Raw genomic sequence first — 21,036 nt, 5'->3', positions numbered from 1 at the left:
CTTTAATTGCGGCCGAGCTTGGCGTAGAGTGGAGCTATCAAAGTAGAGAAACAGCGCAACACCAGCTCGAAATCCACGGCTGCGGCGTCCTTGCGCTGAATGCAGTGCGAGGTTCACTGTCCTCCATGTTTCCGCTTCTGCTGCTACACTGGATGACGCGTCCATTTGCTTCGAGTGACATATTTGTGAACAGCTGCCCTTAAAGGGTACCCTGGGCAAAAACCCTTGATCATTATATCCTCCCCCGGTCCAATAACACTACCAACTCCTGTCCAAACGGCTTAGAATTGTCGAGGTGGATATGAGTCAGACTCGGACGTTGGAAAAGGTCTGATTGAGCATGGTCCAAGCTAGTGCCGCCTGGCACACAGCTGGTGCCGCTGTCATCCCATCCCAACTCTATATTGGCGGAGAAGGACTCCGTTGTGCAACGTAGGTACTGATTCAACGTCCCAGACCTCGAGAGTTGGGATGGGCGGGGTAGGACGAAAAGCAGATCGGAAGGTCCGGAACATAAAGAGAGGCAGAGGCTCATTGGTCGAAATTGCAAAGAGAAGGAGCGAAGAGAAACTCCCAAAGCGCCATGTGGCCAAAGCAAGGTCCTTCCTTCCCGACAACTTACCAAACACAAATCGCTAATTCGTTGTTTCCATAATCATCAGCAGCTCATTTGGGCTCGAACTTGGGTGCGCATCATACGATTACAGGGGCTTGGGGCTCGTAACCTGACTCATTCTACAACAGTAGCAGAGAATGCGGCTTACAGTTGGCAGGCAAACGGATCGCATTTAATTGCTTCATCACAAACTATGCAGTCTCTCTCCTATTATTCTCTCTCTTTCTCTTGTTCTTCGTTTTATCTTATTATCTCACACATTGTGTAACTGCTGCCGTCTCCATCCCATGATTTAACGCGGTGCCTCTTGTGCCGAGCATGTTGGCGTCTTTTAGTGAGGTAATACCTATCAAGTTACAAAACGTGAATGCCATCAGACGCGGTAGGAAGGCTGCTATCTGACTTGAGCCTTGCTAGCATTGACGAGATGTTTTAACGAGTGTCTCCTTTTAGGGCCATGGACAGATCCTAGGCTAGAGTGGCAGGCACCTGCAGCCGCTTACCCGTCTACCCTGCGCACTGCGAGTGGAAGTTTATCTCGTCTGCTCACTGCTACTCAGTCTCTTTGGCAAGTTGATGTACAATGTTGTTACACAACAGAGTTAAAAGAATGAAGTCGCTTTGTGAGCGGCTTGATCCGCGAGCCAAGCCTTGCCCCACTTGCGATAGCAGCCTAATCGGCCCAGAGCGAGGGTCTCCGGCCATGCAATCGATTCCGCAAGTGGAAATTTCAAAGAAAGTTTCAGCCAAAAGGTTGCATATCTTTTCTGCACGTACGCCTCCAGACTGCAGCAAACCTCAAGACAAGGCCTGCTTTTGAATTCGCGGGCTCTGGCAGATTTCGATCGGGCACGACTCCGGCCCTTCTTTCTGTTCTCATTAATATCTCGCACATTCTGGGTTGCAGTGTACTAAGTACCCGATTCGTTGCCAAAGCGCCGCCACATTCCGAGTCAGAGTCAGAATCAGCAAGCCACTCTTCGCTCGCACCCTCGCAGCCATGGCTGCCGACGAGGGCGGTCGCGTTGCATACGCGGAGTTGGAGGGCCGTTTGAACTCGCAGCTGCTGCAGGCGCTCTCAAACCACGGCTTCCACTACATGACTCCGGTGCAGGAGAAGGTTCTCCGGCGGCCCGTATTCACACAGGATGCCCTCGTGCAGGCCAAGACGGGAACCGGAAAGACGCTCGCCTTCCTACTGCCGGCCCTGCAGACCCTGCTCGAGGCGAAGGATCTGGACGTTTCGTGCGTCGGCCTCCTCGTGCTGGCTCCGACCCGCGAGCTGGCCCAGCAGATCAAGGGCGAATGCGACAAGCTGACGGGCGAGTGCTCCCGGCCGCTGGAATGCCATATCGCGGTCGGCGGAAGCAGCCGCCACTCTCACCTTACCAGATTTCTGAGGGGAAAACCGACCATCCTGGTCGCCACCCCGGGCCGCCTGCTCGACTATCTCGGCGAGGAAGCGGCCCGGCAGAAGCTGGCCAAGATTCGCTGCGTCGTGCTCGACGAGGCCGACCGCATGCTCGACGCCGGCTTCGCGCCCGCCCTGAAGCAGATCCTCGAGAAGATCCCGCCCAAGGCCCAGCTCGGGTGGCAGGGCATGTGCTTCAGCGCGACGGTGCCGCCGGAGATCAAGAAGATGCTGCCCATGGTGCTGAGCAAGGACCACGTGCGCATCTCGACCATGGACGAGAACGAGGCGCCGACGATCGACACGGTCCCCCAGACCGTCCACCCGGTCGGCTCGGTCGCGGACGTCCTGCCGACCCTGCACTCGGTGCTCTCGTGCGCCCGCGCCGACAACCCGCGGCTCAAGGCCGTCATCTTCTGCCCGACCGCCCGCCACGCGGGGCTGCTCTACCACGTCTTTGGCCACACGGGCGGCGCCGCCCCGCCCAAGTTGCCCGTCTTCCAGATGCAGTCGCGCATGTCGCAGCCCCAGCGCACCCGCACGGTCCAGGAGTTCAAGGAGACGGACCGCGGCCTGCTGTTCGCGTCGGACGTGGTCGGTCGCGGCATGGATTTCCCCGACGTCGACCTGGTCGTCCAGGTCGGCGTGCCGAGCGAGACGGACCAGTACGTTCACCGGGTCGGCAGGACCGGCCGCGCGGGCAAGAGCGGCCAGGCCGTCATGATCCTCGCCCCGGAGGAGATGTGGTTCGTCCGGGAGAACCCGCAGTTCCCCATCAAGGACGGGGGTAAATTGTATGTCTTGCCCCAAGCTATTTTTTTTGGTTTTTTGGTTCCTTTAATTACTCGTCCCCACTAACATTCTTCTTCTTCTCCTTCTTTCTTCCTCCTTCTCTCCCCATTACAACAGCACCCACCCCAAAGCGCAACTCTACCCGTCGGCAGAGATCATCCAGTCCGCCCTCGCCAAGGTGCCGCAGCAGACCAAGATCCAGGCCTACGTGGCCAACCTGGGCTTCATAAACTCGCTCATGCGCCGCTACGGGCTCGACCAGGCCGGCGTCGTCGCCCTGGCCAACCGCTTCGCCGCCGCCTTCGGCTGCGGCGACGCCCCGCCCGCCCTCAGCCCCGCCACCGTCGGCAAGATGGGCCTCCGCGGCGTGCCCGGCCTGGTCGTCGAGGGCAAGGGGCTCGTGGTCGCTGGGAACGCCAACCCCGCCGGCAACGCCGGGAAGGGAGGAGGCAGGGGGGCCAGGGGGGGCAGGGGCGGCGGCTCCTCGTCGTTGTTGTCTACGTCGTCGCGCGGCGGCGGCGGGAGGAGGGGTGGTGGTGGTGGTAAGGGTGGCCAGCGCAGGAGGCAGCCGCAGTGGGCGTCGGGGGGTTCGGGAGCCAACGGTGAGGAACCTAGCCGGAAGAGGGCGAGGAGGTGATGGTCGTCATGTTGATCGTCGGGCCATTCAGGCCTCGCATGATTTTTTTATTTAATATTTGTTTTTGTGGTTGGGCTAATCTCAAGTGTGTCTGTTAGGTGACGGTCGTTTCTAAGGGTCCATGGGCGTCCTATGATGGTTACCTGAGGTACGGTGTATGATACGTGGACGACTCCGATGGACTTTGCTGGGAACCAGCTGGGCATTAAGGGTTGGATTCTGTTATGTTAATTATAGAACGGTTTTTTTTTTTTTTTTTTTTTTTTGGAGTTTGGGGCTCTCAGGATGATTGTCGAGCACTACGCCTTGTGCTGACCGGCGAAAGGACACACAGGTCTTTGGATTGTTCAGCCAGTACCTTGGTCCGCTGAGAGGGGTTTGCGGAAGAGCCTCAATACCTCAGGGTTACGACCCCGCATTGGGGCGCCGGATCTTGGGCTCCGAGGTTTCCGTCAATCGTGGCCAGCGCGATAATTAAGCGCCTTGCGGCTCTTAACACGCTGGACCCTTCAATCAACAACCACGAGGCCTCCCGAACGGCAGCTGAGGCTCTGTAGCTACCAAGCCTCTCCGTTTCTCCTTTCTGACTCAATCACGTGTAGATCTAAGCTCGGAATGCCAATGAGACAAGAGACGGTTGCTGCTGTCATACCCGTGGGCTCTGCATGCCTTGGCGAGGATACCTGGGTACATCGCCTGCCGCTCATCGGTTTCCGCGGTGACTATCGGCGCATGATCCACGTATACACATTCACAGCCTCTTTTCCTTACCCAAGGTCGGTCAGGTAGAAAGGGAAGGGAAATTTTTCTGCCGCGGGGGGGCCTAGGGTTTTGGGCTGCGGAGAAGTTGGGGTAATAATTGGTAGGGGGGAACAATGGGTGTTGGATGGAGAGAGGCGTGAATACAGAGATAAAGTGGGGGGGACGAGAGAGAGGAAGACACTGAGTGGGCATTGGCAGTTGTAGGAACTGCGAGTAATTATTTTGTTGGTTCGTTTTGTACATAGATTTCTTCCCGCAATCTGCAGGACACGCTGACCCTGCTCCATGAACAGGGAACAGCGACAGTCTTGTCCTGCACCTCGCCTCGCTTTCCCACTGCTACGCAATGACGTATCTACGTATGTATTGTACCTCCATCACGGAAAGAGACAAGGGTTGGGCAAGGGTTTGGTCATACTGACCTGCCTAGGTTCTGACAAGAACTTGTTTTTAGGTACTTAATTACTTGCGGTACCTCGCGCGAAGCGAACTGCGGCCCGTCGGGCTATCGGAGCCGTTTTGAGCCGCATTTTTGCCAAAGCTCCCTCTCCAGGTTGCACAGAACGATAATTAGTTCACGCGCGGGAAGCCCACCACTCACAGCGTGCCGGTACCCTGTGTCATCGGCGGCAGTGCGCCATAATAGCGAGGACGTGGCGTATCATGAGGGGTAATTAATGAGGCTCGGTAATGAGGCTCTCTCAAACGACCCTTCAACTGAGACAATCATGAAAAAAATTTTGGGCGCTTGCCTTGATGGCATCTCGTCGCCAAGTACCTAGGTAGCGAGGGCTAGATGATAAATATCTCGACCATGGCGCACAACGGAAGATACTATTAACAATCTCCCCAACCCACTCTGCCTCCTGCCTCCTGCCTCTCAAGACAGCACGATCACGCCCACATCAGCACCCGACATAGCGAGATATTAATAATTTGCTTCAACACAATGGCCGATCCCCTGACCGTGATAGGCGGCATAGCGGCCGTCGTCCAGCTCGCCCAGGCCGGGAGAGACTTTTTCAAGGTCCTCCGCCAGTTCGCTCGCGACGCAGGCGGTGCCGCCCCCGCCGTCAAGCGTTTCGCAGGCCAAGTCCGAGCCTTCTCAGGCGCCATCGAAGTTGCCGAACGGACCTTGGCTTGCTACTGTATGGAGAACCCCGAGTCTCCACTGGTGGCTTACATCCGACGCCACAAGGTGCTCCAAGATGTCGACAGCGAAGCAAAGTCCGTCCAGGCCCATCTCTTCATTCTCCGGGACAAGGTCTCCAACATGCATACCATGCCGTTGATACTGGCGAGCATTCAATGGATGTTTAAGAAGGCGGAGATCCTGCAACTGATTCCGGAGATGGAGACTGTCAAGACGACGTTGGACTTGTTGATAACCACTTCGCTGCTCGAGTCCATGAATCGAAAGCTCGACAGCGCCTTAGACACCAATCAAGAACTTCGGAAGCAAATGTGAGTCCCACTGGATCCGCCGTGTCTGCCCCCCTGTCCGATCAAGGCAGCGTAATTAACTAACATAAACGACGCAATATTAATCACAGACGCCACCTGCGGCGTATCATTCGACGCCAAGCCAAAGCGCTGCGAGAATTGCGCTCACAGCTGCAACAACAGAGGTCTCGCACCCGGGGCTCTGCGTCCTACCATTCGGCTGGACATATTAGTTCCAAGCCGGGAGGGCCGTTGATGGAGCTGGCCCATAGCATGTACACACAAGGAGCCGTTCCCGACTCCCCTCCCGAATCTCCCAACCCGTCCCCACCGCCGTCGGGCGCCGACTGCCAGTTTCGGGAACCGCGCGGACTCCGCAGCCCGCCAGGGCAGCCGAGGATGGCGAGGAACAGCAACACCAACACCAACACCAACAGCAACGGCGGCGGCGGCGGCGACAGCAGCAATACTCCCGCGCCTAGATCCAGTCCCGGCGAAAGCGGGGGGGCGCAATCTCACGACCCCCCGACTCGCGCCCGTAGTGATAGCCCCGTCACCGCCCCCGTCCACCCGGCACCGTCCTCTGATGGGACGCCGCCGCCGCCGCCGTCGCCACGCCCGAGCAGCCCCCCCAGACAACGGGGCAGCGCGGCGTCGAGCGTCGTCGTCGCCGTCCCGGAGCAGCAGCAGCAGCAGCAGGCGGCGGCCGTGGGCGCGGGCAGAGTTCTCCGGTACCGCGACGGGCTGGTGGACGGGAGCATCTCCGGGTACGTGAAGAGCGCGCGGGGGAGCAGCTCGCCGCGGCACTGGCACGACGTGGCGGCGGTGGTGGCGGGGGGTTTGGACGCCAACGTCATCTCGCTCCGGCGGGCGCGGGAGCTCAAGCTGGAGGTGGAGCCGCCGCGGGCGGGCGAGGAGGGCGCGGCGGCGGCGTCGTTCGACTTCGGCACGGGGGCGCCGCCCGAGCGGAGCATCGGCACGGCCGTCTTCGTCTTCAAGACCCTGAGCCACTTCAACCCGCGGCATCCCGTCATCACCGTCACGTGCGACGTCTGCGAGAACTCGCCCGTCGGTCTGATTCTCGGGAAGCCGTTTGTGGAGGAGCGGGAGCGCCGGTGGTCCAAGCATCCGTCGGAGGGTTGATTCAATCTTATGAGGTACCTTAATTACCTCAGAAGGTTGGTGTCAGAAGCGTGCGTGCTTGTCTCGCTGGGGAATGCTCCCTACACGCATTGACAATTTCGTTTGTGTACGGAAGTATATATATAACCCTCATTTTCTTCTTTCTTTTGTAGTCTACAATGCATTTTTATTCAACCTTCGAAGCCTCCGTTAAGGGCGTCTAGTTTGTTCTCTTCTCTGATCGAGTCTCACATCTAAATTAAATTACTTTCCATACTAATTAGGTCCCCTGCCAAGGTCTCGAGACTCGAAGCTAATTAATGTAAGACATTTTTGCGCTAGCAGAATGCTTAATATGTAATCCCAGAATACAGCTGGAATGCGAGACCGAGATGCAGGAAATGGAAGTACACGTGGCCGTGGCAGCTTCCGTTGAGCCGACACACACACACACACACACACACGGACCCGCGGCATTCCCTACATCTGATATCACTTGCCTCTGCCGGATGAAACCCTTTGGTCTTCTCCGCTCAGAGCTTGCGGCACAGCCTAGTTCCGGTCTCGATCTGCTCCCAGTTCTCGGTGCCCGGAGTTGAGATGGCGTAAAAGACCCCGTCAGGGTCGTACTTCTTCCTGATCTCCAGCAGCCTGGGGTAGTTGTCGCCCCAGAAGGCCTGTTGCCAGTTGGGTTCGTAGGGGTCCGCCTAAGTAATAGTTGTTGCGAGTTTGGTTTGATTAATTAGCACGCATATCTTTTGTGTGAACACGATCGCGGTCGTGAATGAGAGAGAGAAGAATAAGAAGAAGAAAAAGGAAATTACCTCATTGACATAAGCGCACCCGTTCGGCGAGGCCTCGCGCAGCGCGGCGTCCACCACGTTGGTCAGCGTGTCCTGGGCGGCGGCCTTGTCCGCGAGCGGGGCATTGCCGGCGACGGGGACGACGGTGATGAGCTTGTCGACGACGCTGCGGAAGCGCGGGTTGACGGAGCTCTCGGCCCACCGCTCCTCGGGCAGGCCGTGGCCGGCGCTCCACATGTGGCCGATCATGAAGGAGCCCGCGCGGACGACGGTCTGGAAGGCCGAGATGATGGCCTCGTGCCTCTCCTCGGCGTCCTGGCGCGCGATGGTCCAGCCGCCGGTCAGCGCCGAGTTGCCCGCCACCTCGGTCTCGAACATGGCCTGGTAGAGGTCGTAAAAGGTCGGGAAGTCGGCTGCGCCGGTGGTGTAATAGGAGATGCCGAGCGCGTCGAGGTCGTCAAACATGGGCTGCAGGACCGCCTGCAGCTCGTCGGGCGTCTTGCCCACGCCCACGATGGGGTGCACGTGCAGGTTCTGGCCCGCGGTGCCGAGCTCGTAGTAGACGTAGAGGTCGTTGTCGACAAAGTGCGTGCTGTAGCTGTGGAAGACGCGCACGGCCTCCCAGAAGAGCGTCGCGTTGGTCATGTGGGTCTGGTCAATGTCGAGGAGGACGCCGGCGGTCGGCTTGTCGTCGAAGATCCTGTAAGACGCCTCGACGATGACGGCGAAGGCGGCCGGGCCGCCGCCGCGTAGGGCCCAGAAGAGGTCGGCGTTGGTCTCCGCGTTGGCCGTATTTAGCTTACCGTCCGCCGTGATGACCTTGAATTCGAGCGCATTGTCGGCGACGAAGCCGTAGAAGCCGGTCAGCGGACCGTGGCCACCGCCTTGGACAAGGCCGCCGGCAACGCCAACCGTCTGAACTCAGTCAGCCAGCGTTATTAATTTACAAGCTCCCCGCGTTTGGAGGAAGGATATATATCAAAAAAGCGACTTCAGCCTTCCTTACCGCGCACTCGCCCGTCACCATGATCTTGGGCGGATTCAGGGCGTTGGCCTTCTTAAGGACCTGGAATGCCTGTACACCAGCGCCGACAGTCACGGCGGGGCCGGTATAGTTTCCAGCACCCTCCCACGAGTCGGTGAACTTGATGTCCTGGAAGCTGTGGGTGTTGATAACGAGGGCGCCCCAGCCAACGCTGCGGCCGAGGAAGTCGTGACCGGTATTCCGGATGATCAGGCGCAGGTTGTTCTCGCGGGCAAAGTTGATGCCGGCCTGGATGTGAGCCGTGGTCTTGGCCATGATGACAAGGACCGGGTAGTAGCCCGGGGTGCAGGTGTCGGTAGGGTTTGTGGTCGGGCGGCAGGTGTCATTGGTGAAATACGTCCAGAGACCGGCCGCAGGCATCTCGATTCTGGAGCGAGACTCAGCACCGCATGGCCACCCGAACCGTGGCCACCCGAACGGCGGCAAACAGACTGCTGGACCAAACTTACTGGAACTGTTCGTCGCCCCAGTTTTGCCTCACCTTCTGGCACCCGGCCGCATTGTAGGTCTGTAATACATTGCCTAGCAGACCTTGGAAGGTGTTGTAGCACGGGGCGCCGGGAGGGATGTTGACGCGAAGGTTTCCGCCGACCGTGTTGTTGAGCTTCTGCCATTGGCCCTTGTTGGGCCAGCAGTTGTCACCAGGGTAGCACTTGCAAGCGTAGTCAGAATCGCCAGCACGCCGCAGCACCCACTTGGTAGACTTGCTGCCGGGGAGCAGCAGCGCGCCGCACAGCAAGCCAAAGACGCCGCCTCTCATAGCGTTTTACCTTATGGTCGGCGGTGCTATTTGCGGGTCGGGGGCCAGGGCCAGAGATGGAGACTGTTCAGGACGGCAGCTAGTATTAAAGCGCCGATCGCGGGAAGAGTGAGATTTAATATTCCGGAAGATGACGAGGTGGCGCTGGGGCTAGTGTAGGATGGCGGCTCCGATCTCCCAGGAAGCTTTTACCGTTGCTCTGCCAGGCTCGGCACGCTGTTGGTCGAGGGTGTCCTCACTGTTATCCGCGCCATCTGCTTCGGTTCGCTTCCGGTTCCTGCATGAATGCGACCCTGTAATTGATCGGAGTGCGTGGTGAGCAGTGGAGAGCAACCGGCTGGCTTGCGACCGGGCCGGAATCTTGCGAGATTGTTGGCGCGATTGGGAACGGGGCACCGGGGTTAGCGACGGGGAAGGTTAGTTGGTGTATGTACATACATACATACGGAGCCGTCTTCCAGATTCCGGGCACTCCCCGAAGACGACCCAGGAGCAGCGTCGCCAATGCCCTTCGGCCCAGGGCTCTTCTCCTCGGGCAGGCCGGGTGTGGTAAAATACCCGGTTGGCGGCTGTTTGTCAGGAAGATGTCACAAATCATGATAGATTGCTGGCCTGTATTGAGCCAAGCGGCGGCATAACATGAATTGCGTTGAACGACCTGGCCTACCGGCGTCGGGAAAATTGACTCGGTTAGTGCGCTTTGCTGATTCCAGTCTTTCGTATCTTTCTTTTTCGAAGTCCCCGAGAGACAAGTTCACGGAGTCGTTCAACACTTAATTAACTCGGATGCTGCACGATGCTGCTCACAGGCAGTCTTCCCAAAATGCGCACCTGCTTCAACCCTATCTATGTGGGCGATGAAGAACGCAAATGGACCATCGTCTACTGGCTCATTTTTTCCTTTCATAATCTTCCTGTTCGCGTCTTTATCCACTCCTCCTTCTTTTACTTTCCAATATTTAGTTCGAGTTCGAATTTGCGGGAAAGGCTTGCGCTGCTATGATGCATGCTGTAATTAATTATTGCTTCTAGCAACTCGGAAAGAGTGCGCGGTACATTGTAGATGGCGACCTACCTAGTTACCTAGTCCCTTAAATACTTGAGGCAAACAAGGCAAAATAGCTACGGCGACACGGCATCGGTGGTTACGTTACACAACGGCACCGTATAGCAAGTTTCGGTTAGCACAGAATAACAGGCGGCAATAACGGCAGTGTAAAACAAAGTCCTCCGGCACCGGTGTCACCGCACCACAGCTCAGATCGTCGCTACAACCCATCATATAGTATAGACTCCAGTGAAGGGCCAGAGTCTCGGGTGTGGCAGAGCTGTAATTAGAGAGCATTTTCCTTCCCTTCTCATTACGGTCCCGTTCAGATGAACACCCCTTCCACTCAGCCCTGCGAATCTGACAACCCACCCCCGGAAGCCCCTGATGAGACCCACAACTCGGAGGAGGAAGATACCACCCCGGATGCCATTCACCTTCTGCAAACACTCGTGGCCGAGGTCAAGGAACTGAACGCCAATCTCGGAGACATCAGAAGCCTAAACAGCCGGGAGCAACTCCTCCGGCAGCCGGGACCGCAAATCTTCCCACAACAACAGAATGCCGACGGTGGCCCTGTTGGCGGCGACGGAGGCCATGTCCTCGTCGCCCAGTTGGGCCGTCCAGTCCAGCCCGAGCAGGAAACAGGTGGTCATGGTGGACGAGTTCCCAGCGGCTGACTTGATGCTCGTGATGCGCCAGGATCTCGAGAACGCAGTCGGTCCGTGCAGCTGCAGAATGGAGGGCGAACCGGTGTCTATCTTCTCTATGAACGAATATCCGCCCGCCACATACGCCGTCCATTGGACATTTCGAAACGCCATCGTGGTCATCACCGTACCGCCAGACACGGCGCCTTCTGGAATTCTCAGGCTCGCCGCCGGATGAAGAAGAGGAGAAAGGAAGAAGGGGTAGGAAGTTAGATCAGAGCTAAGCACCGCTCTGTACAGTTAAAATTCTTCAGTCCAGTGTATTTCGTTCTTTTCGCTCTCTTTTTTTTTAGCTGTTTCAATATATCATGATGCTCCTCTAAGCAAACATCAAGGGTGCAGGGACCTAGTAGGTACTGTAAGGAAAGAACTCATCACCCAATCAGGAAAGCCCGGTTAGCTCAGCTGGTTAGAGCGTCGTACTAATATAGCTCCTGCTATATCAAGTAATGCGAAGGTCAACAGTTCAATCCTGTTACTGGGCACTCACTTTTACTTTGTCAACTTTTTTTTGTCCTTGGTGTTTTGTTTAGCCTTCAGTTTTGATTATTGACGAGGATGTAAACAAGAGACCACCATGGCCGAAGTTCCACCACAGAACCGAGACATATTACGGTGGTACGCAGAACACACAAGGGTGTATGTATGTACGTACCTATGCACACTCACAACCCTATGTTCCGAGAACGGTGTCTCCGTTTTAGTGGGATAGCACCGGGCCGAGCATAGTGAAAGTCAACTAGGTGGTGCTGTGAGCGAAACAAGGTAGACGATCATTGACGTCACCTCCAGCGAACCACACAATCGGGCATGGAAGCTGCTCTGGTAAGGGAAGTAATGAGGTACCAAGAACCCAGAGAGACAGCTTCTTCCCCCCCCCCCCCCCCCCCCCCCGGGAGGCGACACAAAATCCAGAAAAAAAAAAAAACCGGGCCACCACCACGACGCTCCTGCGCTTTATAGCACAACGCCGACCACTGATACAGGAACGTCAGCAGCAGCAGCAGCAGCAGCAAATATCGCAACTACACCCGGTGATTATCCCGGCAGTCTCTCATGGCCATTCACATGCAGGGCCGCTGCGTCTGCCGGCGGCTGCGGTACTCGCTGGACCTCGGGTCGGCCGAGGACGCGCGCACGACGCTCTGCCACTGCCACAGCTGCCGGCGCGCGTTCGGCGCCAACTACGGCCTGACGGCCAAGGTGCCCCTCGCCGCGTTCCGGTACGAGGCGGGCGAGCCGAGGCGGTACAAGCAGGAGAACGGGGTGACGAGGGAGTTTTGCGACCAGTGCGGCGCCTTTATCTGCGAGTATGGGGTGCGCTTTTCTTTCCTTTCTCTTAGTTGTTATTCTTTCTTTTTTTTCTTCGCTCTTTGTCTTGTTGTGTTTTCACCGAGGCGCTGCCCAGAAAGCTGACCGCGAGTACAGGAAGAGGCGGCCGACAAGTTCCGCTACGTCGTGTGGGGATCGCTCGATGAGCCTGAGAAGGTGCCGCCCAAGGGCGAGTTCTTCTGCAAAGACCGGGCCGAGTGGATGCCCGAGATCCAAGGTATGGCTCGGACGTTGGCGATCAGGGACGGTAAAAAACCGAGGCTCTAATCTAGTGTGGCATAACAGGCTTGTTTCACAAGAGGGAAATAAAGGACTAATTAATGAATGAGTTCAATCGCTCAAGTTCATATCCATCTGGGTATACACAACTATGATATAGGGTACTTGCGCACGTTTCGAACTGAAGACAAAGTGAGGCTGAGTGCCTCCTTGAAACCGTATGAAAATGTTAGATTCAAGAGCGCCATGTAAGGAAGCTGCAGGGGGAGCGTGCGAACAAAGGAAACCATGTTATGATCAAGTAAGGGCGGTATGCCTGTGCTAGCCTCAGGCTCACCACTAATAATTAATTAATCAATCATAAGGTGGCTGGTACTAATTATCTATTTAATGTCATAATCCCAAATGAACTCCTCAGTTGGGAGCGGGAACAAAGGAACACTGGGGCTCAGTCACAGGTTGCGGCAAGCTCCAACGTCAATGGCGACGTCGAGCAAGAGATGCCTTCTTAATAATAAGATGCATCGTTTCCAACCTTCCCAGTCAATCCTCCTGCTCGTCAAGTTCAACACCCACTCTCCGCTTTGTCAGCTCACTCGGGTTGTTTAATTATACTCAGATTTACAAAGCGTGATGGAGAGCATAATACGCCGCGCCCCATCGCCGCGCCGTCGAGCCATCTCTGGTAGGCGTCTCAGTACATCCCATTGGTCGATTTCCTTTTCTATTGAATGCCATGAGAACAAGAAGTCGGATCTGGAACGAGTCACCAAGAAGCCGGATTTCTCTGGATTCTCCTGGGAGCCTCGGGTAGCCTCCGCGAATGCGTGCTTCTTGGTGCCCGAGTCGCCTGCGTCACCTGTTTCACCCCGAACGGTCCCGTTGCTGCCGCAGACGCAGACCAAGTTGAGCAACAAGCTTTAATTAAGCTTTCATCTCGGCTCGACGGTCTCGATGGATACCAGTAAGTGTCACAGCTAGCCCGACCCTTTGCATGTCGCGTGGTCCTATATTATTGTCTTGTTTTCGTTTTTCTTGCCTTCGCATATCTTGATCCATGGATTTATCTGGATCGAAAGCTGAATTGTTATTCATAAACTATCTCTTCAGGGTTATTTAGCTTTGTTAATCAATTATCCAGCCGTATCGTTCACGGCACCATGCGCTGTTCTTCCTCGGCTTGCACACAACACACGAACAACGCGGTTGTTGAAGATGCCACAAAGGAGGGTGATTCTCAGAACGCCCACATTTGTCCATGGCCATTCCTTTGATCAGAGTCTCTGGCGGTTCATGTACATATATAATCCGTTCGTCTTGAACTCTAATCTGAATACCTCGCTCAACCCGCAAACCGGACTCAGCGAAGCTGTCGGCACCAACTGCGACCTCTAACATAACAGGTACCTAGGTAGTATTACCTCTATTCACTAATTACTTACCGGGTGCCTCCTTGACATGACCATGCCAATCTACAGCAGAGGAAGCAGGAGCAGGAACGGCGGTATCCCGACCAGCCCGCCCGCGGGCTTCTCGTTCGACCGGGCCGAGGTCATCTACCAGCACGCCGACCGGGTCGTCTGGAAGGTCGGGCGCAGGTACATCCTCAAGCGCGCCGACTTTGTCGACGACTCCGAGGCGGCCACGCACCGGTTCATCTGGAAGTACACTCCGATTCCGCTGCCCAGGCTCTACGGCGAGTGGGTGTCGCCGTCGCCGCCGCCGTTAGCGTTGTTCAGGGGGCCGGGCGGCCCCTCCCGCCAACGTCGCTCCCACCACCACCACTACTACCTTCTGGAGGAGCGCATCCCGGGCCAGACGCTCAGGGACTGCTGGGGCCGGCTGAGCCGGGCGGACGCGGAGGCGATCGCGGAGCAGGTGGCCGGCTACATGGAGGAGCTGGCGCGGTTCCGGGGCCGGCGGATGGAGACCGTGACCGGGGCTCGGCTGCCCAACAACTGCTTCAACCCGCGGCCCGAAGAGCCGCACGAGCGGCTGGCCGGGCGGTGGGCGACCGACGACGACGTGTTCGACGGGACCTTTGCGCCCGCGCTGCGGCGCCGGGGCCTGGGCGAGGTCGTGGTGCGGGCGTGCCGGCGCACGATGCCGCGGTGCGAGGGGCAGCTGGTCCTGACGCACGGGGACCTGTACGTGGGCAACGTCGTGGTCGACCCGGACCGGGCCCAGGTTACGGGCCTGATCGACTGGGAGATGGCCGGCTTCTGGCCCGAGTGGTTCCAGTATGCCCGCATCACGCACGGCTGCAGCCGCGACGACGGCGAGTGGAAGCGCGTGCTCAGCCGCGCCTCGCGTCCCCGCATCCGCCAGGCCGACCACGGCCGCGTCTGGCTCGACGCCGTCATGCTGCTGCTCTACCAGCCCGACAGCCTCCGCGCCCGCGCCTGGCTGCGCCTGCTCTTCCGCTACCAGCGCGGCGAGGTCGGCCGCGAGGCCCTGCGGAACTACCAGAACATCGACGGGAGCGACATCAGGAACCACCTTGCCGTGTACGAGGCCATTCTGAACAACCGAGGCGGGCTGGGAGATCAGGGGTACTACAGTTCGGCTTTGCGCTGGTAAGTGGCATAGGATGGAACAGAAGCAATCATAACTAATTAAGCTCATCATCTAGAGAGTGACATATTATGTCTTCTGCCAAGGTAGGCCTTCTTTTACGCGGTTGTAATACAGAATAGATTGGTACACACGAACAACGCGGGTATGTGCATCCATGCTTTTCAAACTCTCAACATTAATTAGTGTAAGAGCCAGTACTCCACCAGCCCCCTAATTGATTCATCCTTCAGCGGCGTACTACATCTACCACCGAATATTATGTGCGCCAGGAATCTCGTTGATAATTATGGTCCATTGGAATAAAAATGCGGTTGGACTTCACGCTCCTACGGCCAATTTTTGCCTTAGCATGATATGTATGATATAAAAACATATTAATTTCCCTTTAAGCTGGTCGGTTGCCTAACTACCTATCATTCAACCACCCCGGAAGCATCCAATATCGTACCATCATGTCTACCTTCCTCGCGCTGGAGAATTGCTCAAGAACCGCAAAATCCACTCATCCGGATTCCTACTCATTTACTAGCGAACTAACAGATTGGCAGAGCGTACCGGGACAAAACAAAAGCCTTCGCCTTAGCCCTGGCGACTTTGGTGAGCAAGTATTCCGTACACACGCAGCGTACGGAGTCCACTATGCCTAATCACTGGTCCCGCCTACCAGATGGAAGACCATTCGACCTGCTTCGCCACGTCCAGGAAGTCGCCCCTCACCACCAGCGTTTCCGCCGAGCGGCAGAACATATCTGTGAGCGTGGAGAATCGTAGATCAAGGTCTCTGATTCTTCCGAGCTGTTGGGTCCGGCCGTTAGCGTCAGTGACTTTGCGCTCGGCGGCGGTACATCTCGAACTTTCCGTGTCACGCGGCTGAGATTATGTTGGCGTCCAGCGAGGTAGTGAATGCCTCGCCGAGGGTGGATGCCGATCTGTACTGGCCCTTGTGCGATGGTGGTATCTGGCCAAGCTAGGCGGGTAATTATGTGACGCTCGGTGGCCGGTACCACGACACACACTCGGATGTTGGGTCGGTCCTCGCCGGCTGTATTTGCCGCTGTTCACAACACGCAACTTAGCGTCAACACCAGGACGTTCAATATCTCCATTCTATCGCGCGACACTGAACAGACCTGGAAGGGTGTGGCACACATGGTGGGACATGACCGATAACATCGTCCCAACGGAGGAGAAACTTTTGTTGCGTCTCCCCGAACCGGCAGCCGCTGAAGATCTCAGTGTGTGACGCCCTACATCATATACCAGTCTATACCATCCAACATTTTGAATGGGTTGAGGTTGAATGGCAGTAGCGCACTAGACCTGAAGCAGGAAGATGGGAAAATCATGATCGCGTACAACTGACTGTGAGCAGGGCAAGTGCGGTGCTCGATGACTCCATCGGTCTCAGAGAGTTAGTAGCAAGGCTCAACGTGCTTGCGGCGTCGCGCAGCGCGAAGCCCACGTACGGCTACATCTACATGAACCATGTGGGCAAAATGCAGAACGCGTATGCCGGATATGGCCAGACGAATCTGGATAGTCGCGGCGCGTCGAAAAGAACTTCCGCAGGCTCTGGGAATGTTACTCAAACTCTGATATTGGTGAGTTGTACGAGCAGTTGGCATATGTCCGCCGCAGGCCTGGCCATGACTGCTGTGGTCGAGATCCTGCTGAATTAGCTTGATCGAACTCCTTCAGAAACTTTGACAGATGACAGTGAAACCTTCCCAACGCCTTACTTACTCCATGATATTCAGGGTGCAGAGGGCGGGCTAGCTCACTTGTTGCCTCAGCGGGGTAGCACAGCGACTACTCGTGAGGGGCACATCGGCCTGCTTGATTACTGGGTTCGCAGCGCCATTAGGCTTAAAAGGTCGATACCGCAGCCGACCAACAAAGCTACACTGCCTGGTCATCCATCGAGGTTCCTGGGCAAGCAACGGTTGATCATCCAGCGGAGTTGATGAGCATCTCTTTGCACATCCTCAGCCGCACTTGCGCTTCCTGCAGTAGCTCGGAATGCGCCTCAGCAAACACCAATCTTAAAGCATCAAGCAGGTCCGGAAGGCCATTTCCCAGGCTTGCTACTGCATTTTCTGTGAGCTCTGAGAGACTGGCAATCTCGGACAGATAGGCAGCCAGACGTTGATGATCGACAGGTAAAGGTTTGCCAGGCCGGAATGGGGTCCCCGATTGGCCGCTGGGCTCGTGAAGCGAGTCCTGGCGACTGACAGCCCTCACAAAGGACCAGATGCTCAAAGCTGCGTAGTACATAACCCAGGGGCGGTGCGGGTCCGGGTCGTTGCGGCAGGAATAAATGTGAACCTCAGGAGATGGAAGGATGACGGCTCCCGGTCCAATATCCGACCGATCGCGGTCGCCCGCGCTCGCACCGCGTCGTGGGTCAACCAGTACTCGGTGAAGAAGCCGAAAAGCGTGCAGGACGGCGTGGCTGGTCGACGGCAGAGAGGTCCAGACTCTCATGCGAGCGACGACATTGGTGTAATCTCTCACCGAAACCTTCCTCCCCAGTAACCGCTTTGCGCCGGCATAAACCTGACAGTCGACGATATCAACGTGCAAGCTGATGTGAGCGAGGTGGTAAAGGACAGCTGCACTGTGAACGGGGCCATTCGCACCCTGGGCATCGGTAAGATTAGGGTTTCCCGTTGCTCCCTGAGCAGCGTCGAAGCTGTGCTTCCAATCGTCAAATGCTTTCAAGAGGATCTTCTTCCAAGTCTCGTGGGTTTCAGCAGACGGCGCGCTCAGGTCTAGCCACTTAAGATGCGTCTCCCTGTGGCTGAGATGCCAGCCGACACCGAGAAGGCCAGACATGATGATCATGCGGCCAAATGAATGGGTCTTGACCTCCTTACCATGCAGAGCACGCTTCAGGCCATCAAGAAATGATATTGGCTTGATTCCATACATGCGCAAGTTTTGATCGAGCTGCCGCACCGTGTCTGGATTCGAAGCTGTCCACATATTGTCGTCGCAAGGTAGCGGAAGTCGAATCTCGTGTGGCGCCATGTCTGCTGTGTGTCCGAACATGGCGGCATGGATGATGTCCATCATAAACGCAGCAAAAACAACCCGGTGCATCGCTTCGGTCTCAGCCCATCGACACCACCAGGTGTGAGAATCCAGAGCACCACCCTGCGGCTGATCGGCCGACGGCGGCTCGGGGGGTGACTCGCTCCCGGAACGGCCAATGAGGGGACTTCCACGGCGGAGGAGCGTGAGCGCAACGGTATGGTAGATATGGGCTCTTTCATGGAGTCTTCGAGACGAGTACATTTTTTCGTAAAACTCCAGCAGCAGTAATGCTTGGGAAACCCACAAGGAGACCGGAGGTTGTGCTTCCTCAGCAGTCAGGATTTCGGACCTAACTCCGAGTATGATCATGTCCGCGAAGCCTCCATAGTCAGCCAAGTTCCCTGTCGAGTCCCTGGTTCGCAGCGAGACGGCGCCCAAGGAGACCATGACCATGAGCAGGAATATGGAGCATCGGTTGCACGAGAAAGTCGGCTTGTGCACGATAGGGAGGCGAGGGGATACGCGGTCCCAGTATTCCTGCAGGCAGTCACGCATCATCTCCAGGCCTAGGGCCGGGATATCCCCGTTGCTGTCATGCACGAGGTTCGCAACGAGGGGCTCGGCTTTGGGTTGTTTCTGGCGAAACACCTGGAACCAGCGAAGTATCTCCTGCCGGCGAAACTCGGAGAGGAGCTCGTCGGTTTCGGCAAGGCGGGTAGGAGTCTCGAGCTGAGACCGTCCGCTTGTCAACGATTCATAATCGTAATGGATGTTGTTGTTAAGCGTTGACTCTAAACCGCCGTCGATAAAGGGAACATGAGAAACGTTGAACTCGCCGTATGGCGCGTGTGGGTTGAACAACCACACGGCGAAGTTCTCACGGGACATGTCGTCGGACTGGAACTCGGAGTTATGGTAAGGCATGGAAGCCGACTGCTCCGGGATCCTCTGCTGCTGCTGGGGATAATAACCGGGCTTGGGTCGGATAATGTTGCAGGCCCCAACATCGGGAAGCTGGGCCTGCCAGCTGGAGTGTTGGTGCATCTTTCGCGGATCAGGGTTCGGCAGGGACGGAGATGGCTGTGAGCTGGTATCCGGGCCAAGCAAGATGGCGGCGTCATGCGGAGCACGAGAAAGGACTGGGCGGGCTTCGGTGACGGGGGTTGGCGACAAGACGGTAGCCGGCGGCAAAGAATCGGCGGTCGCACTGAAGCTGGGCATGCGGTTTCTAGGTACGTAGGAGGCGGAATGCCGTTTCCTATGCCGCGCTAGCAAGTCTGCTCTCACAAACTTTTGTTCACACTGCTCCCCGGCGTCAGCGAGTCCTACGCCTCGTGGGTGGGATGAATGTTGAGAACGGAAGATGGTGACAGAGCGGGGCAGCCATGGCATCTGAGCAACTCATCCGGAGTTGAAACAGGAGGAAAGAGAGCGCGTACCCCGGCAATGTCGCAACGGTAGATCTCCTTGGGCGCATCTATATGAGTGGGGTCAGTTGCGGGTGGGTAATCCTCAATGCATTGACAAAAAGGCAGACCATACGGTTCAACTGATGTCGCTGGAGGTGTTCGGCCCTCGAATAAAGCTTGTCGCAACCTGGATAGTCGCAGGCAAAGCGGCGCGGGGCTCCCTTCCTGCTTGCGCGCTTGTATGTGCCCGATCCGGCAGGTCGGGTTGGGGCCTGCGCCGTCTGCTGAGACTCCATGATTCTTGAAATTCTGGGCGTGGTGTGCGTGCGTGTGTGTATGTGCGTGAGTGCGCGTGTGTGAGAACTTGCCGCGCCTGCCTCGGGGAATGCGGATGTCTCTCGGACTTGTACGTCCCGTGTGGGCGGGAAGGAGCGAGAGATCACCTATTTAGGCCGCGATGCGCGCCTGTCTGCGGCGGTCAAAGGACATTGGGAGAAAAGTTCTTGCTAGGCGGATCCAAGCAAATTGGGCAACGTGAGGTGTCGAGGGTTCAATAATTCCGCATGAAGCAAAGAGCTCAGAAAGAGGTCAACTTCCCCAGAATGCGCGATGGTGGCCAAGCAACAGGATCCCCCCACGCTCGTCTCCACACCCCACTGTGCTCAACAGGCCCCCCTTCCGCGCGTGGACATGGGAAAGCGCGGCTGTCTCGTCGAAACAGGCAAAATCTTACGGATAGAAAGAAACCCCTGTCGCGGGTGCCAAAGCTCGAAGGACGCTGCAGAAGGTGCACGGTCTTGGGTGGTCGCTGATAGTACAATGGCAGTCGGTGGATGGCGAGATTGAAGGCTAACTAAGAAGGCTTCATTCCGTCCAAGAGGGGTGCATTGGAAAGAGAGCTCAACCCCTCGCTCCGAACCCCAGATCTCACCCTTTGTTAGCCGATTAGGTCTGGCGAGGGGTAACAACCCGTGCACTATACAGAGCCCTCGCAGAGGGTACGAGTACACTACTTACTGTATACACTACTTGCAGTATACGGATTACACTAGTACCATGAACTGAGCACTTCATCCACATGTCACCAGGGAGGAGAGCGCTTACTTCTGGCAGGAGCCGCTGTCCCGCGTGGGGGTTGCCAGACTCTCAGGGTCCAAGCAGGGGTCGCGCCATGGGAGGTATTGGCCAGAACGTGGATCGAAGACATCAATATCTGCGGGGCGGGTCGATTCCTCCCGCTGCCTGTCACTTTCTTTCACCCAACCCAAGGCAAGCTCGAAATTCCGCGGAGCTACCTCTGCCGTTGTACATGAA

General features: G+C 56.8%; 9 protein-coding genes and 1 non-coding gene across 10 annotated transcripts; 7 read left to right on the top strand and 3 right to left on the bottom strand.

Annotated features, from left to right (window-relative positions):
- The first annotated feature begins 1,259 nt into the window (after nucleotides 1-1,259).
- MYCTH_2301677 (uncharacterized protein) lies at nucleotides 1,260-3,808 on the top strand. The gene is made up of 3 exons (XM_003661780.1): nucleotides 1,260-2,821; nucleotides 2,937-3,421; nucleotides 3,555-3,808. The coding sequence occupies exons 1-3, from the start codon at nucleotides 1,617-1,619 to the stop codon at nucleotides 3,569-3,571; spliced, it is 1,707 nt and encodes a 568-aa protein (XP_003661828.1). The 5' UTR covers nucleotides 1,260-1,616; the 3' UTR covers nucleotides 3,572-3,808.
- On the top strand, nucleotides 3,809-4,629 carry MYCTH_2301676 (uncharacterized protein). Its single transcript, XM_003661779.1, has one exon. It carries the CDS (start codon nucleotides 4,072-4,074, stop codon nucleotides 4,243-4,245), a length of 174 nt encoding a protein of 57 aa, XP_003661827.1. The 5' UTR covers nucleotides 3,809-4,071; the 3' UTR covers nucleotides 4,246-4,629.
- Nucleotides 4,630-4,792: 163 nt separating this feature from the next.
- Nucleotides 4,793-5,710, top strand: MYCTH_2301675 (uncharacterized protein). Its single transcript, XM_003661778.1, has one exon. The coding sequence runs from the start codon at nucleotides 5,168-5,170 to the stop codon at nucleotides 5,684-5,686; it is 519 nt and encodes a 172-aa protein (XP_003661826.1). The 5' UTR covers nucleotides 4,793-5,167; the 3' UTR covers nucleotides 5,687-5,710.
- Nucleotides 5,711-5,729: 19 nt separating this feature from the next.
- MYCTH_2301673 (uncharacterized protein) lies at nucleotides 5,730-7,048 on the top strand. The gene has a single exon (XM_003661777.1). It carries the CDS (start codon nucleotides 5,935-5,937, stop codon nucleotides 6,802-6,804), a length of 870 nt encoding a protein of 289 aa, XP_003661825.1. The 5' UTR covers nucleotides 5,730-5,934; the 3' UTR covers nucleotides 6,805-7,048.
- A 268-nt stretch (nucleotides 7,049-7,316) lies between these two features.
- On the bottom strand, nucleotides 7,317-9,391 carry MYCTH_2057697 (uncharacterized protein; the record flags this gene model as incomplete). Its single annotated transcript, XM_003661776.1, has 4 exons — nucleotides 7,317-7,490; nucleotides 7,608-8,501; nucleotides 8,593-8,998; nucleotides 9,081-9,391. The coding sequence occupies 4 exons, from the start codon at nucleotides 9,389-9,391 to the stop codon at nucleotides 7,317-7,319; spliced, it is 1,785 nt and encodes a 594-aa protein (XP_003661824.1).
- A 150-nt stretch (nucleotides 9,392-9,541) lies between these two features.
- MYCTH_2125565 (uncharacterized protein) lies at nucleotides 9,542-11,263 on the bottom strand (the record flags this gene model as incomplete). Its single annotated transcript, XM_003661775.1, has 4 exons — nucleotides 9,542-9,751; nucleotides 9,838-9,960; nucleotides 10,838-10,939; nucleotides 11,009-11,263. 4 exons carry the CDS (start codon nucleotides 11,261-11,263, stop codon nucleotides 9,542-9,544), a joined length of 690 nt encoding a protein of 229 aa, XP_003661823.1.
- A 276-nt stretch (nucleotides 11,264-11,539) lies between these two features.
- On the top strand, nucleotides 11,540-11,634 carry MYCTH_t75. Its single transcript has one exon. It is a non-coding gene; the product is annotated as a tRNA-Ile (tRNA).
- Nucleotides 11,635-12,061: 427 nt separating this feature from the next.
- Nucleotides 12,062-13,104, top strand: MYCTH_2301671 (uncharacterized protein). Its single transcript, XM_003661774.1, has 3 exons — nucleotides 12,062-12,466; nucleotides 12,578-12,698; nucleotides 12,767-13,104. Exons 1-3 carry the CDS (start codon nucleotides 12,206-12,208, stop codon nucleotides 12,796-12,798), a joined length of 414 nt encoding a protein of 137 aa, XP_003661822.1. The 5' UTR covers nucleotides 12,062-12,205; the 3' UTR covers nucleotides 12,799-13,104.
- Nucleotides 13,105-14,158: 1,054 nt separating this feature from the next.
- On the top strand, nucleotides 14,159-15,280 carry MYCTH_100566 (uncharacterized protein; the record flags this gene model as incomplete). The annotated part of the gene is made up of 2 exons (XM_003661773.1): nucleotides 14,159-14,400; nucleotides 14,440-15,280. The coding sequence occupies 2 exons, from the start codon at nucleotides 14,159-14,161 to the stop codon at nucleotides 15,278-15,280; spliced, it is 1,083 nt and encodes a 360-aa protein (XP_003661821.1).
- A 1,734-nt stretch (nucleotides 15,281-17,014) lies between these two features.
- Nucleotides 17,015-20,348, bottom strand: MYCTH_2301670 (uncharacterized protein). Its single transcript, XM_003661772.1, has 2 exons — nucleotides 19,856-20,348; nucleotides 17,015-19,790 (listed from the first exon to the last, which is right to left on the bottom strand). Exon 2 carries the CDS (start codon nucleotides 19,532-19,534, stop codon nucleotides 17,225-17,227), a length of 2,310 nt encoding a protein of 769 aa, XP_003661820.1. The 5' UTR covers nucleotides 19,535-19,790; nucleotides 19,856-20,348; the 3' UTR covers nucleotides 17,015-17,224.
- Between the last annotated feature and the right edge of the window lie 688 nt (nucleotides 20,349-21,036).

This window comes from Thermothelomyces thermophilus, chromosome 2, assembly GCF_000226095.1.
Source record: "Thermothelomyces thermophilus ATCC 42464 chromosome 2, complete sequence".
Lineage (NCBI taxonomy): Eukaryota > Fungi > Ascomycota > Sordariomycetes > Sordariales > Chaetomiaceae > Thermothelomyces > Thermothelomyces thermophilus.
Note: the sequence above shows the minus strand (reverse complement) of the source record. Positions and strands in the feature narration are given on the sequence as shown.